The sequence below is a fragment of the Diorhabda sublineata genome, chromosome 10, assembly GCF_026230105.1.
Source record: "Diorhabda sublineata isolate icDioSubl1.1 chromosome 10, icDioSubl1.1, whole genome shotgun sequence".
Lineage (NCBI taxonomy): Eukaryota > Metazoa > Arthropoda > Insecta > Coleoptera > Chrysomelidae > Diorhabda > Diorhabda sublineata.
The window spans coordinates 15,912,128-15,928,384 of NC_079483.1; the positions used below are offsets into that span (position 1 = coordinate 15,912,128).

The 16,257-nt window shown below is 34.5% G+C and overlaps 1 protein-coding gene across 6 annotated transcripts in view; it reads left to right on the plus strand.

Moving 5' to 3' along the window:
* Positions 1-16,257, plus strand: part of LOC130449353 (eye-specific diacylglycerol kinase) — a 260,920-nt gene that overhangs the window by 228,726 nt on the left and 15,937 nt on the right. For 4 of the 6 annotated variants that reach the window (XR_008910435.1, XR_008910436.1, XM_056787124.1 and 1 more), the window contains 3 exons: positions 11,640-11,690; positions 11,766-11,829; positions 14,687-14,841. Coding sequence is in view for 4 of the 6 variants with exons in the window: in XM_056787124.1 (XP_056643102.1) it covers positions 11,640-11,690; positions 11,766-11,829; positions 14,687-14,841 (270 nt within the window). In the remaining 2 variants the exon portion in view is untranslated. Of the gene's footprint in view, positions 1-4,040; positions 4,225-11,639; positions 11,691-11,765; positions 11,830-14,686; positions 14,842-16,257 lie in introns of those variants that run through there. The other 2 variants (XM_056787126.1, XM_056787127.1) reach the window with 2 other exon arrangements.

The following is a 16,257-nucleotide window of genomic DNA, read 5'->3' on the forward strand; positions in this document are numbered from 1 at the left end:
ACAAATTAATTTAAAATAATCTCCGTCCTTGTCTAACGCTTCGAAAAATTGCTTCATCATACCTAACTTCATATGTAAAGGTAGAAAAATTATTCCTGGTGCTAGATTGGATGATGATCTTTGCCAGTTCTACGAAAGACAGTCTGCGATTATGTGTTTTACTGTTAATTTGCAGTTCACACATTTGGGTTCTGGTTTACAATCGAATAGGTATCTATGGGTTAATCGCATTTGGCTAAGCCAGAGACGAATTAGTAGAACCTCGTTGCTACGATGTTTGGGTAACAATAACCACGCTTTCACAGTGCCCCACAGTGCGTAGCTTGTTTGTAGTTGTCTTCCATTTGATTTCCATTTAGGTTATGTACCATTGTTGTTTTGACATCGATTGTTCTCGCCCATACAATCCCTAATAGGATTATTTGTAGTTTCGTTAACAATCAGATCTACCTTCCGTTTCCTTTCATTCCAATGTGGAGGATGATCCAGAAAAAACCGTTTCGTTGTTGTGCGCTTCTAAAAGTTATGGTTCTCGATTGATTTTAGTTTGCCAGGGGATTCGAGTGTAAATTTTTTATATAGTTTGAAATAAGCAGAAAGCATCTGTGACTGTAAAGTAATATAATACAGGTGAGAAATCCGGCCGAAGAAGTTTTAAACACATATTTAGAAATTGGGTGTGGCAATGGCGAAATCTGGACCGTCTTTAGATTCGAAAATATCTGACAGAACAATGCTTCAAATAAAATATGGTTTGTTGAAAGAAATGACCTGGTACTTTTTATTGTCCATGGTAGGGTGTGAGTGTATTGAAGGAAAAAACAATATGGAAGCAGGAGATTTAGGCTCTAAATCTGGCAAAGGAGGGTTTTGTAGTTCTCGATTTGTTTGTAACAAGATTTGGGAAACGCAATCTTAGAAAATTAGATTTCGATTCAGCTGCATTTTTTAATGATTACTCTCCTAAATCACAGAGTTTCTTCTGGTGTTGTACGTAATACACCTGTTATCAAACGTAGCTATCAAGTTTTTTAGCGAGTTAATAACTGAACTTCTTGCGATCTTGCCAAATTCCCATAAAAAGATTCGGGAAGACTGTCTTCTTGTGAGAAACTGTGTAGGGTGACGGAATAATCAATATTCTCACTGGGAATATTATAACAAGTAAAATATTTTCACCATGACGTGATACATTGTTTACACCACCACTAAACCAACAGTCACAATTACACTGCCTTCAGTTTACTTTCAGTCTCTGAAGACGATAAGTTGGTTATCGAAACGCACGTCAGACAGTGTAATTGTGAGTTTTGGTGTAGTGGTGGTGTAAACGGTTCCAATTCCAATTTAATACAACAATAACTCATACTCACACAAAAGAAATACAATTTTATTAACGGATGTTCTTTTTAATGGGTTAGATGTTATCAAAAATATAGAGGCTAATTCTTTTACACCGCCCCTGGCCCACCTACAATGAAAACTTGATATAAATGTGTGTGTACAAGTGAAGAAAAGAATCAATTTTCTTTTAATAAACTATTTATAGTCCCTGAAAGTATGCTTCGCATTTATTGGCTACTATGCTTGTATTTAGGCATCATGCATTCACTATGAGGAGCTAAAATTATTTTTTTTTTATGTAAGTACATTCGAAATTTTGATCTAATTTTTTGGAAACATTTTTACGGACACATAAGACAATCTGTTACGGTTGTTAACGTTTGCTTGGGTAATTCGTAGTTATTAATTTTCAATATTTTAATTAAATATTTCCAGTGTATGGAAGGTGTCCATTATATCAAAACCAGTAGTTCGTTTTTCGCCAAATTTCCTTATTACCTAATTTGGAATATAGCTCATATTTTAAAGGTCCTCACATTGTTGTGAGATCTTTAATTTTTCTGGAAATAACGGGTACGGCACTGGAATGTGACACATTTTAAGGCGCCACTGTATTTATCGGGCTTTGTTGATAAATAAAACTTTCGATATTGGTGTGCAGAACAACCAATGCAGTTGCCCGATAAACCTTTACATGCTGAAAAAATTACGGTTTGGTGCGGTATTGCAACCCTTGGGATTATTGGACCGTATATTGTTGAAGAGAACACTCGAACTGTAACCGATCACGAAATATGGTTTCAACGGGATGGGGCAACTAGTCATACCGCTAGAATAGTTATGCAGTTTTTAAGGAATAAGTTTCCTGGGAGATTAATTTCCCGAAATGGAGACCTTGCCTGGCCAGCACGTTCTCCTGACTTAACGGCTCCAGATTGTTTCTTATAGGTCTAACGTGAATCTAAACAACCTTCGTACACTGGATGAGCTAAAGAACAACATAACTGAGGAGATAAGAAGAATTGATGGAAGACTTCGAGGCGCAGTTATGAACCACGTCCGAGAAATTTATAAAAATTCGTCCAAGCTAGTTTTAGATAATTGAGACTTTCCATACTTAAAATTCTGAATATATTCTTCTATTCTAGAGCTTTTTTTTCGAATACTGTTGACTGTTATCAATAGGTTTGAGGTAAGGATGAGAATTCTTCAACTACTAATTACTACTACATGATCATCAAGATGGTGCAGACCGGATGTGTAAGCGTCGATGTGCATTAAGTTGTAACGCATGGAACAGTACAAGATAGGATACATCGTTTGCGATTGCGCATCGACCTAGTACGCAGCTCCTAAGAAATAAACAGGCTGCGTGACTACGCCGCAATTTAGAACATCAACGTAACGTTGATGATGTTGTATTCAATGGTCGTGATGCCGAACTCACGTACCTTTGCTGTGCATTGTATTTTTTTATGAAACGGCACATATCGTAGTGGAATTTTGATAATGATTAGCGATAATAAAGAAAGAATAATTGAATTTTTGGGTAAATATGAATGTATCTACAATCAAAAAAGTAAAAAGTACAAAAATGTTCCACTAAATCATTCTTCAAAACAACTTTTCGACATACAAGTAAAAGCGATCCTCATTATCATCTTTACTAAGTGTTTTTCTTATTTTATTTATATCATGGATCCATTTTCTCTTTGTACTCACGGAACTATTAAGCCACAATAGTAGTAATCGCTTCTTCCTCGTTAAATGAACTACTAGGTCCATTTATCCAATCTGTGTTGGACATTGTGAATAACATAAGCACCGAAAACAGTAAAATAGAATATGGCCACCGTAGTTAGACACGCAGAGCCTGCATTGCGTACTCATCTCGATTGCGTAAGCGTTGACATATGCGTAATACTGTGTGACATTGTGTTACGCCGTACGTCACGCATACGCATCCAATCTACACGAGACTTTATCCTTAACATTACATCTAACACTTTCCAGAGGTTTCAGATCAATACTTTACTTTTGCGCCTGGTATTTTATCTTCGGATCTACAACCCCCTGTACTCTCAATAGTTCTCTATTCTATCTCTACAAATCTGGCCCTGCTTCTCTACCCAAATAGTATCCATTGTATTTGTATTTTCTCTTGCTGGTAATATTTTTAGTTCCAATATCTTTATCTTGACTCGTTAAATTATTTCAGTTTTTTCTCTTCCCATACGTTTATCACTGTGGTTACCATCTCGAACGTGATCACTCAAGTTCAAAATTTCATTTATTATACTCAGGTTTCTATTTCTTCTAAATAATTGATAGTAGTACTTCAAGATTCCCTTCATACTCGATTAAACCATTTATTTCATCTTTGCACCTAAATGGTTGATATTAAAATTATGTTTTGAAAGGTCTTTACTTCTGTTTCTTCCTCCACTTTTATATAGTTTCTTCCCGATTGCTTTCCAATTCGGTATTCTCTTGCCACTCAACCAAATCTAATGATTATCTTCACTAGTTCTTGTTGTTTCTTTGATATTCGGTTATTGGCGTCTCGTATTACCAATACTTCGTTAGTAATTATGTTTCAGTCCTTTACACCTCTGAAAAATTGGATCAAGTTGTTTCACACATTTATTTAGTTATTTCAAACTAAATTATAAGTTCCAATGCTCACTTTTTTTCAGAAAAAAAGCCTGTTTGATAATTTAACTGAGAAAATACGGGACTTGCTTTATAAACAAGAAGAAATTGTTAGTAATCATGATTACGTTGTCTTTTTAGAACCATAGAAGTAGTAGAATACAATGTGGGACCAGTTTTATGGAGTTAAATTCCACTAGATTAATAAATAAGCAAGTTGAAGCATAATGATTTTTTTTTTAAATTTACCCTCATATCATCATAGTGATTAAAATTAGGAATATAGAACTCTTATAATTTAAAAGAAAAGAGCTAATCTATGAAAAAACTCTAAAGAGCAGCATTTTTAATACTTAAGGTGTCGAAGAAATTCAATAGGGCTCCCGGAATCTACCTCAATCTTTATTTCAGACCTCTTTAGAGCTGCCGGATTAAGAGGGAGGAATTTTTTGCACAGTAACAGGCATATGCAGAGGTCAGCGTGAGAGAAAAAAATGCAGCGACAAAATGAATTTATTAAAAGAAATTACAAAATGAATTATGTTCAAATTAATACCCATCTTAATCAATGCATTTTCGGCAACGTTTCTCAATGGTGAGGTAAGTCCGGCGAAGCATGTCAATCTGATCGCGAAGAGTTTTGGATTCTTCTGCAATTGCAATTCGGAAAAAGGAAAAGCTGCGTGTTCCTCTTGCAAAAAAGCGGTCCTTGAGAGGGCCCCACGGGAAGAAATCACAGGTTGTCAGGTCTGCCTATCCTTTCTCCAAAATGAACATTTAGGAACTCCCGCACATATAACGCGTAGTGCAACGAAGTTTCCTCCTGCATGAAATGAGGGATGTTTGCGATTGTTGGATCCTTGTCCATTTGCCTACGTGAATATCCAACTATTTCCAGATAACTTTGACCCGACACGTAATCCTAGGATGCCAGCCGACACCACACCCCAGGCAGCTTTTATTCTTTTTCAATGAAGACGTGAGAAGTCTGGTCGTTCCAGTACATGCAGTTAGGCCGATTGACCGTACTGTTCAGTTTAAGAGTTACTTCATCCGACCACAAAATGGAATGCTCGAAGTGCGGATCATCCTGACTGCTTCCACGCTCGCAAAATTCCATTATACGATCGAAATCATCCTCGCGAAGTGCGTGGAAGCGACGTGGGTGGTTAACTCGATAGTACATGCGTTTCAGCTTTCATAGTAAAATAAGATCGGGTATTTGAAGCCGATAGCCGCACTACAGATTGGTTCGGCAGCCCAACTAACGCCAGCGCCACTGTGTCCATATTTGTGTTAGTTGTTACAAATACAGGTCGTCCAGAAGGCAGCGTGTCGATAACAGAGCCCATTTTCAAGAATGTCTGGTACGTCTTTCACACTGTTGAACGATTTAGTAGCGGCGAATTTGGAATTTTTTTTTGAAATCTGAAGCATAATTTCGTAACCCACGTTCGTACTACAAAAATACTCTTTCTTGAATCGGTTATTCATTCTGAACACGCGTCTACTCGACCAACACGGGTTATCATGACATAACTCTCTGAAGCACGAATATGATTCAAGAAGCGGGGAATTTGAAATGGTCTTTCTATTCAATATTCAAGAAAAGAAAATGTGAATTTTCCATAAAGCGAATTTTCCAATTCACAGTGTTATAAAATGGATTCTTAGGAAGTTAAAGTTCAAAAATAGTTGTCAAATCTAGGAAAAGTTTACCCGAATGATGAAATAAATAAGATACACTCTACCTAATCTTTGGAGTTCAAAAATTTCCGTAAGGCAGTTCGATAAAAAGCTTATCTAATGCTTTAAGAAATTCAGAAAATCGCATTTCAATGTATATTTCATTTTCAAGAAGCAGATAACTAGATAAAAGATTGGACGATTCTAGAAATAGTATATATTTGAATAATCTGATTCAGATACAGAGTGTACCTAAATTCGACTGCCAACGCTCTAGGGGAAATTCCTTGGGTCAAATTATGCCTGTCGGGAATTATGTCCACAAACGTATCATTTCCAAGATACAGGGCGTCTAAGTTTTAAAAATAAATTCAAATTCACTTTGACTTAGAATATTGAATAGAATATTGAAAGTGTTGCAAAATAAATTAATGAAAAATGGATTACAGATTATCTATTCATGTAGAACAAGTAGATTATCAACCTGATAATCGTCAAAAAGTTTCAATAACAATCGATCACACAATTTGAAATTTATCGACAAAAAATCGTTTTATTTTTAAAACTTCAACACCCTGTATCTTGGAAAGAATGCGTTTGCGGACAAAGTTCCCTATCCTGATAGGTCGAATTTAGTATTAAGTTATTTTTTATTCTCAAACAGGCGAATGAACTAAATCCTATATTCGAGAATTCGAACAATCTCAAATAATAGAGTAAAGTAGCAGGGATTCCCATATAGTAATTGACTGTTTCCTTTCTCTGCACGTTATTTTGCAAGGAAAATGGATGAAAATCCTTCATCCTTATTCACACAACTATCATTAAACTAACAATGAAAAACGTTTTTCCAATAGTCTGGAGCAATATGACTGCATTAGAAACTAAATCCTTTCAATAGGAAAAAGAACATTCAAGAGAATTATCCAGTCTAAATTTTCTATAGCAAAACAACAAAATAACTGGAATTATTTTCTAAATACTATATATTTACAAATATTTACAAAACAACCTCATCCTCTACAAAATACTCTCGATTAAAAGTAATACATTTGTCCCAGTGGTGCTTCCACTATTCGAAAGATTGTTTGAACTCATCTTTAGAGATGGCTGCAAGCTCCTGTCTCGTTCTTTTCTTGATGTCTTCAATATTTCCAAATCGCCATCCTTTCATGCCCCTTTCTGAGCTTGAAAACAAGAAAAAGTCGCACGGAGCCAGATCAGGCGAGTAAAAAGCGTAGGGCAGCGGAACCATGTTATTTTTATCCAAAAACTGGCTAACAGTGATGGCTGAATGTGCAGGTGCGTTGTCCTGGTGGAAGAACCAGTCACCAGGCAGTCATCGGGCAGCTGGACGTCCAAAGCGAGGTTTGTCATCAATCGACATATCGAATACTCTAAAACCTTTCAAGATGAAAGAGAACATTTAATTATCCAGTCTAAATTTTCAATCAAACGAGTTGTAGTCTGAAAAATACGCCACCTCACCAGGAGCCAATGAAAAGCTAAATTAGAAATAGTTAATTTTCAGTAGATGGTGTTGGTCTGATTCATTCAACTTGATCCACGTTTCACACTTGGAATTTGATGTTACATTTTTATGAATCGACTTTTCTTAGTCAATGTTTCTATTAAAAGTAAAGTATTAAAAATAATTACGATACTGTGTAAGATTTCCGACAATAGATAATTGATTGTTGAAAGTTTGATTCTGCTAAATACATATATTAAACTATACAATACAATAAATTAAAAATCACTTTCCTCGTAGTTGCTACATTTCAAAATGTACTACCTACATTAGAATGCCAGCTTTATTATTATTATTATAAGAATTTTGTACAATATCTTTGAAATAATCTCAGAAAATGAAGTATTGAAAATTATTTAAATGATTTGGTATGATTCATTTTATGATAAAATCCAGTAATCAATGGGTACTTTCCAACATTCATTTAAAATCGTATTTCGATTATTCGTATAAGTTTTATACGAATTAATGCGTCTTCAGGACTATTTTTAGAGATAACTCGACTGAAGTATTGGGTTTATAAAGGTTTTGTGATATGACGGTTCTCGCTGACTCCTAAGCACATCACCTAATATAATTAACATTGCATTCTAAAATCAACACTCCTTTATAACTGTCAATAAACAGCAACATTTATTGGAACCTCAAAATCGTTAATTTTGCAAACATGAAATGAAAGACAGGGTCTTCTGGGAATTAATGCAAAAAATTCGGAAGTAGATGTTATATTCAAGTATATTTTGTAAATTATGCATTTGAACATTAAGAATTTTCAATGGATGATTACGTTTGTCCATTTAGTATGTTTGACAGATTATTAATTCTACTATCTATAGACCAGAGGCGGCTTATGACCAATTGTTGACAATCCGTCACTTTTACAAGGACAACCTGTACAATCTAAAGATAGCTAAAATGAATTTTTCAATCGATTTTCAATAAAAAGGTACTCTTTATTTAATTCGATAAAATTTATGTTTCAGGAAATATGTAGATTTTAAGATCGTGGTAAAGATCGCCATAAAGAGACATTCTGAAAAAATTAATAATAAATTGTAATTATTTGTAATACTTACTGAAGGTATTAAAATACAATTAATAGTTATTTTCCATCTAGTCAAATAAGCTACCACGACTTAATTTGTTAATGTGAGTTTGCTTTCAGATCGTATGAGAAAAATCTGAATTTTTTGCAATCCGGGAACACCCTATATATTCTCAGGGATTTTTTGAATAAAAAGAAAGTTGGGCTAATTCATTTGACATAATAAAGTCCATTATATTTCTAGTAAAACCAAAAAATATACCGTTCAGTCATTTTACAAAACTTACAAACCAAAATTTATAAAATTCTAGTAACTCAGAACGGGCAACAGAAAATAAACTATTTTCAAAGAATATAGCTTAAAAATAATGAAAACAACTAAAAATAGGTAAGTATGGTGATATTAAACAAATAGTAGCAACTGAAAAATAGCTGGAAATATCCTATTTATTCGATGTACAAATTTCAAACAAAGAAGCTGGTTCAACTATTTTATTTATTATTATGGTTCTGACTTAGATCCTAAATTAATGCTTGACTTTACCATAACCAATACAAAGTTAAAATACTTAAACTTCAAATACACTGAGCTGGGATCTCCTGTTACCAAATTATTTGTTTCAATTATTGCACAGAATCAAGTTGAATCAAAAAATGAACTACCCCTCGCAAAAGACCTCACAATTTTTAGACTGTTTCGTAATTCAGCTCTGAATCTTTCCATAATTCTAGTTCTTACACTTAAGTTTAGTTGCAGAGGAAATCTCCTGCAGGGGCTGTCTAGCTCCTAGTGAAAATTTCATTAATTAACCTGTTTCAATCCTTCTTTCGGTACGAGTCACCATCTTTCTATCCATAGATAAGGAAAGGAAAAACAGAAATATTCTTAATTTTTTACTTATAATAGGCGAAAATTTCGCTTTTTCATCATTGGAATGTCTTACAAAACGCTTTTAACGTGGTTTAGTACCCTGCCGTTTCCTCTTCTATCCCTTGTCTTCAGATCAATGCAACTTGAAGAAGCTATTCGCGCACGCAATCTCGTAGATTGCGCTTCAGAAGATGTACCCAGAACTTCTACTCTCTACGCGTTAGCTAGTACCTGGAGGTAGGCGCCCCTTCACATTTACCGCAAATTTCATGCTAGTGATTCACTAATTGTATAAGAACCACATGGTGTATGTGAATTTGTTTCGACGCCAAATGATTTTGGACGATGCCGGCTTAAAAGATATATATTGTAATATATTTTTTATCAACTATAAAAATTTTTGGTTTTTATCCCTGTTCCACAACTCTTATTATGGATATTTAGATATTAAGTTAAATAAACAATTTAACTAGTGAAAAAGTGACAGAAGTAGTTATAACAAATATTAAATATGTGCACCATAGTACAGTATTTATGGATCTGCAGTGTTCTCATTCAGACCACTATAATTTTGGTCTTCAACTATCTCCTTAGATGGTGAAGGCATTCAATTTTTTCCTCGCCATTTCTCTATGCTTATCCGAGGAAAATATTTTTCATGATTAATAATTGTAGACTTATTATAATTTTCTGGAAATATTCCAAAAAAAAACTATGCTTAAATCCTTGTTTTATCAGTTTGTTATTGAATCACTCTAATCTTAGAAACAAAGAATGTAAATCGTTGATACAGTAATGGACAAATGACAGAATTTAAGTGAAAAATTAGTACCTAATAAGATACTTCACCGATCTCACCCTTTGAATAAGCTAACAATGAAAAATATAAATTTTTGTGTCCATATCAACAATAATCGACACATTTACCGCTATCGTGATATCAACACTTAAGCGGAAATCATTGCAAAATCACCGTTACCATGTGAGGTATCGAAAGGAAGGTAACTAAATTCATCAGTAGTCGGTGTTTCACAGAAAAATAAAAATAAAGTTATCGGGATGTTGTGCATACCAAAACCAGTTGCATATTCGTATAAATTTTCTGCGCATTCTTCTGAATTCTATTGTGGTTTGACTATCCTCTTTTTCTTCCAGGTATTGTCTTTTTTTCTCAATTTTGACGTTCTCGTTGCATTTTTTTCGCAGCCTCTAGAAAGGCAAATGCTTAGCCGACTTGTACGACATGTAACGACCTTAAAAATATACAGGCAAAGTTGTTTCTAATATTTATTTCCTCATCTTCCTTTCTACTTCTTATTGTCTCCACTGCTGGTTATCGTCCAGATGTTATCTGCCTAGCGTAATCTCCCCTTGTATAGTCGTTCCCTCAGCTGGATAATGGGATGGACTGCCAGCTCTTCAAATATTCTTCTGGCGATATCGTCCATGACCGGTTCTCCCAGAAATTTCGCGACTGCTACTTGCTATGCCGAAGAAACTGATAGTGAAAAAAGGATTTAGACTGTCTAAATGATGATATCGTCCAAGACCTATTAATCTTCTCGACCCACTCTCATTGCATATGTTGTGTCCCGATGTACCAAATAACGTTCACTGCTTTCCTTGGGCTGATATTCTACTCTACTTGAGCTCCTTATGATATGGATGTCGATGACTGTGATGGGATGAGCCTTGGGTCTGAGCTAGAAGCTGGAACGTCTTCCAATGAGTGAATCAAATTGTCTTTTTTCCTCCTTCGTCTTGTCTACTCTATAGTCGACGTGGTCCTTGAACATCAGCTTTTGATCCACGATGACTCTCTAGTATTTAGCCTTGGTAGTTCAAGTGATTTCGCGATGTGTAGGTTGTCTTCTGGTATCCTCATACTCTTTTTCAAATATACCGTTCAGGTCTTCTCTACGTTAACGCTGATCTATCGCGTTGTACACGTTCTACATCCTAGGCTGATGGCAATGACAAAGTCATACCATATCGAGAGCTTTCAGGATGATACCCTTCATAAAGATGCAGTCGTGTATATGTTGTAGAGCACAGGACAGAAAACTGCGTTTATTACCAGACACTATCAAAGGCTTTACTGAAATCCTGGAAGCTTCGAGTAGCTTCGAGAAGCTTGCTATGCCGAAGAAACTGATAGTGATAAAAGAATTTAGAATGTCTGAATCTTGTTAACAGAGTTTTTCATTCGGATAATGAAGATAGACAGATATTGTATTTCACAAATTTGAGAATTCATGACATTTAGAATCATATTAGAGAATCGCTCGATTTAAGTTATCGAAAATATAAGTTGAAAAAAGTTTTTTAACATGCAAGTTATCCTCAATTTTCTACCATAATTTTCAATTCTTTGAATACATTTATAAATGATTAATAAGAAAAATATTTTCCTTGTTTATAATTTCGAATCCACTTTTCTAATAAATCATCTTCACTTAAAACGTTGTTTTCTATTTATATTCTCACACTAATAAGGATTGTGCATGCAGCATCACTGAGAGATTGTTTGGTTTGAATCAAGATTCGTACAATGCTTATAGGTAAGGTTCTTTGACATTATCGTTCCTATTATTTGTATTCCATAAAAATTCTTTGTTTATTTTGGTTTTTTGCAGCTACTTGGGAGAAAAACCAAATGAGAATTTGATCATTGCTGCCAAAAAGGGTGATCTACGAACGGTAAGATCGTTTATTTTCTCTATAAAATAGATTGAGATCAAATTTCTGACTTTTCATTCTTCATCAATATTAACTAAATCACCTTAATATTTAGTTCTTAACCTAACTTAGAATGGTCATAAATTGAAACATTTTCTAATATATACACAGAACGCCCGACTAAAGCTTCTATACCACTATAAAAGCATTGTAGACTGGAGCATTGTGGACACTTTGACTGATTTTACCGCGCCTTTTTTCAATAATTTTTTGATACAACTGCCTTAGTAAGTCACGCTAATATGTAGTTGATTCCTCAAAGTCAATGAATAGGATACCCTTGCAGTCCGAAAAATATTGTTTCCATAATTTTTTTGGTGCTTTTCGTGAGTTTTCCTTTTTTGATACACGCTCTCCTTCATGGAATCTCTTTTGGATGTCGGATCATAGTAAAAGACCATAGTTTCATAATACGTTACATTGATCGGATTACACTTTCTTGATCCTTGTGAAAAAGTTATAAAAATCGCTCAGAACATTCTACACAATGCACACTGGGTCGAAACACCAAATTATTGAACGTTGCAGTTACATGGCTGAACGAAAAAAAGTTAAACGTAAGCCCCCATTACTTTTTAACGAGGAATAGATTTCTGTATTCAAATTTTAATTGGAACCGTATTATTTGACATCTTAAATTGATTCTTCACCCTATTTCCAGCAGCTTTTACTTAGGTCACTTTTTTCATAGGAGCAAACGTATTATAAACTTTTTGCGGACACACAATAAATATTTTCCGAGTCCAAGATCGTGAATCCATTGCCCATATGCCCTATAATAATCATTTAAACTCGTATGGTTTGTTCGGAAATTCAAAACATCACGATTTTTAGCGAAAATATTGTTTACACCAACACTAACAATCATACTGTCTGACGCGAGTTTCGATAACCAAGTTATCGTCTTCAGAGACTGAAGGTCACGATTTTTGTTGGTGTTGCTACTAATGCCAATACTGAATTTTATTTTTTATTGACTTTCTTGTTTTTGGAATTCATGAGGATTAAAGATAATAATACGTCCATAAAGTATGAACACACATTTGAAACAAAGAAACTGGAATTTATATAGACAACATTTAAAAAAAAACAATTTCTAAAAAATTAAAAAAAAATGTTTCGTAAGCCGGGACGAACCCGCAGATAATTATTAATGGCAAGTAAAGTATAAACCTTTCAATTTATTTCTGAGGAGGTAGATTTCTGAGTGATTTTGGGCGATTTTCATTAAGAATTTTCTACGAATTTGATGTTTTTTGGAATAGTCACAACACAGGACCTTCCGTACGGGGATCATCTCCTAATGATTTTCATCCACAGTAAAACAACTTAGTTAAATTTTCAATTGTTGAAAATTATGGACACAAGTCACCGTCAACAGCCTCTATACTCCTTTTTTTATTTGTGTTGCTTCCAATCCATCTTTAGTTAAAAATTTCATAGCAACGCAAAACTTTCTTTGAGACATTTACCAAAAAATTTGACTGAATGGTGGTTGCAGCTCTACTATAACAAAATGGATCGAAGCAGCAAGTTTAAACTTGCTTATTGAGATTTACTCTATTACTCTATGATGCCCAGAACTCATGAACCGCACAACGAATTTGCCAACGCGTTTCAAATCTTACAACCTTTTTTGGAAGTTTGTGAGATGGCTGTTGATATAATCAATTAAGTCAAACAGCAATTTGAGTTTTTTTCATACTGACATTCCTTATTGAGGCTCACTCGTTCTTTCCCACTTGCGAAGCCCTTTTACAGAGATACCTCTTCGAGTATCCAGATGAATCAAATTACAAGTCTTAGTTGGGTGTTTCTGTAAAATAGTTTATTGAAAAAATATTCACATATCTATGTAATTATATTCTAAAAATTACCTAAAAGTTTTTTATATTCACCACGGTATTTTTCCTATTATACTGAAAAGAGAGGGTTAGCCTTTTTGTGGTAATTTTATTGGGGAAGATAGAGAATTAAATTCTGTGAAACAAAAAAAAATGAATCGACGAAGTGAAAGATTATAAAGCCGAGTACAGAAAAACCACAGAAACCTAAAACACCGATGAGTTTTATCTAATAAAAAACATCCTTTTATCTGTAAATTCCTTACATTGGGACAATAAACCAAATATCAATATTTTTTCCTCACTTATTCACTTTATAAGTTAGTTTAAAAAAGCTCACAGCAGGATACTTTTTGATTCCCTAATTAGTTCCAAAATCTCAATTATAGTCTCCTAACTTCTATACAAAAGATTATATCAAATAATTTTAAGAATATCAGTTCAAAGAATGAAGACGTAAATATCTAAAATCTAACATGAAATTGATTTATATTATAGTTCAAATACAACTATATCCAATACTCAATTAAACACTGTCCATAACGTATTAAAAGTACTTCAGAGTTCACTTAAAACAAAAAAATCCCTTTGAAAAGCTAAATAGGCACCTTGGTTGGAATCATTTGACGTCAAACTAAGGCTTGATCTGAAGTTTATTCCTTCTCTATGCACCATCGGCATTCCCAATCATGATACCTGTACTATATAGATAGCATCTTAGATGACCGTGTCCGATTAGAATTCCGTGCCTGTTAAGCTGGAACAATTGATTAGTAACAGATGTATGTTTGCATGTTTTAAACCAGGTGTTTCATCCACCCTCGCAAACTTTGACGTGCGAGAAAACTACTCTGTATAATTCTAAATTTATTGTTTTATGAAACAGGTCCCTGATTAAATTAAAGATTATATACATTTCCTTTCAATTAATTTTATGAATACAATAATGGAAAGCTCCATTTTACATCCTATAGATTAGACAATTACACAACCAAGGCTATTCATTACTGACAAAAGACGCAGCTGGACAAACGATGCTTCATCATGCTGCACGCTATGGCCACAAAGATGTCGTCAAATACCTCACCAGATATGCTGCATCAATTATAAACGAGAGAGATTCTATTCTGTAAGTACTACTAGAAAACATCTAAATTTTATTCGTTTCATAACAAAAGGTGTCTAAAGTTAGGTGAAGAGATTGAAAAAATTTACAAAAAAATCATTTATAGCAAGACTCCAGCCGTGACGTACGTAGTTTACTGAATACATTACGTACTCCTGTAGGAGTTTTTGTCACGTTCACAGGTAGCACATTATCGTGGAAACAGACAACACCTTTTGACAGTAATCCTCGGCGCATGCTCTGTACTGTGCGGTACAACTTCTTAATAATCTCACAATAAACATGTTCATTGATTGTTTGATCTCATATTATGAACTCAATCAGCAATATGCCTTTTCTCACCAAAAAATTGGTGCATATGGGTTTTCGAAGTGTCAAGAGAATCTTTACCGTCTTCATTGTAGCGTACCAAAAACCGAAGTGGACTTCCATTAACTTGTAAGAATTGTAAGAATTTTGGGTACCCCACGTGAGCAAAGGTTTTCAATTTCCAGCTTTTCAGTTACAATTGAATAAATTAGTGATCGTGAAATTCCATTCCATCTAAATCTTCTCTTCAATAATTGCTTGTATCAGCTCATCATTAACCAAAGATGGGCGCTCACATCGTTCTTCACTTAAATTGACTGACCTATCTTCTGATCATTGAATTCCTCACAGCATTTACACACTCAATTTAACTTTCTTTGTATATATTCGTAGACAAAAAATCACAGTTCTGATTTCACAAGCGGCGGTATTTTCAATTAACGCTGACATACATAACAAAGCACTACAAAGAACACGTCTGCAGTCGCGATATGAAAATGGCATAGCTTGAGTCCGAGTAACTGCCCAGCATGCTTGCAACTTCTGTTCTGCCGCTACTAAGAAAAGAAACGGAACATTAAATTTACCTTATACGAGGGTGATCCCAGAAGTACCTATCTCAACAAAGAAAGCATAAAAATTTTGGAAAAAAATATATTTATTTTGTCTTTCAGCTTCATACACTTATCCCAGGATGTTCAGGCTCCTCAAAACAGCCATTAACTGCCGAAATCACCTCTTCATTGTTGGAAAATCTTTGACCTCCGAGCCATTTTTTCAAGTCTGGGAACAGAAAATAATCTGGCGAAATTTCAAACTTCAAATCATGGATGTGTGAGCTGGTGCATTGTCCTGACTTTCTTCTTAGCCAAGTGCGCCCGTTTTTGCTTGATTTCTTAACTCAAACGTTGCAATAACTTTGCATTATACTTTCCGCTGTTAGTTTTTTCCTTTTCAAACAAATTATCTCACGTGCTTCCCTAAAAAATTGACTCCATGACCTTGGTTGCAGATGGAACGGTCTTTGCCTTCTTTGGAGCCGGTTATCCCTTTTCAATCCACTGTTTCGATTTTTTTTTGTTTTGGGTGTAAAGTAATTAGCACACGTTG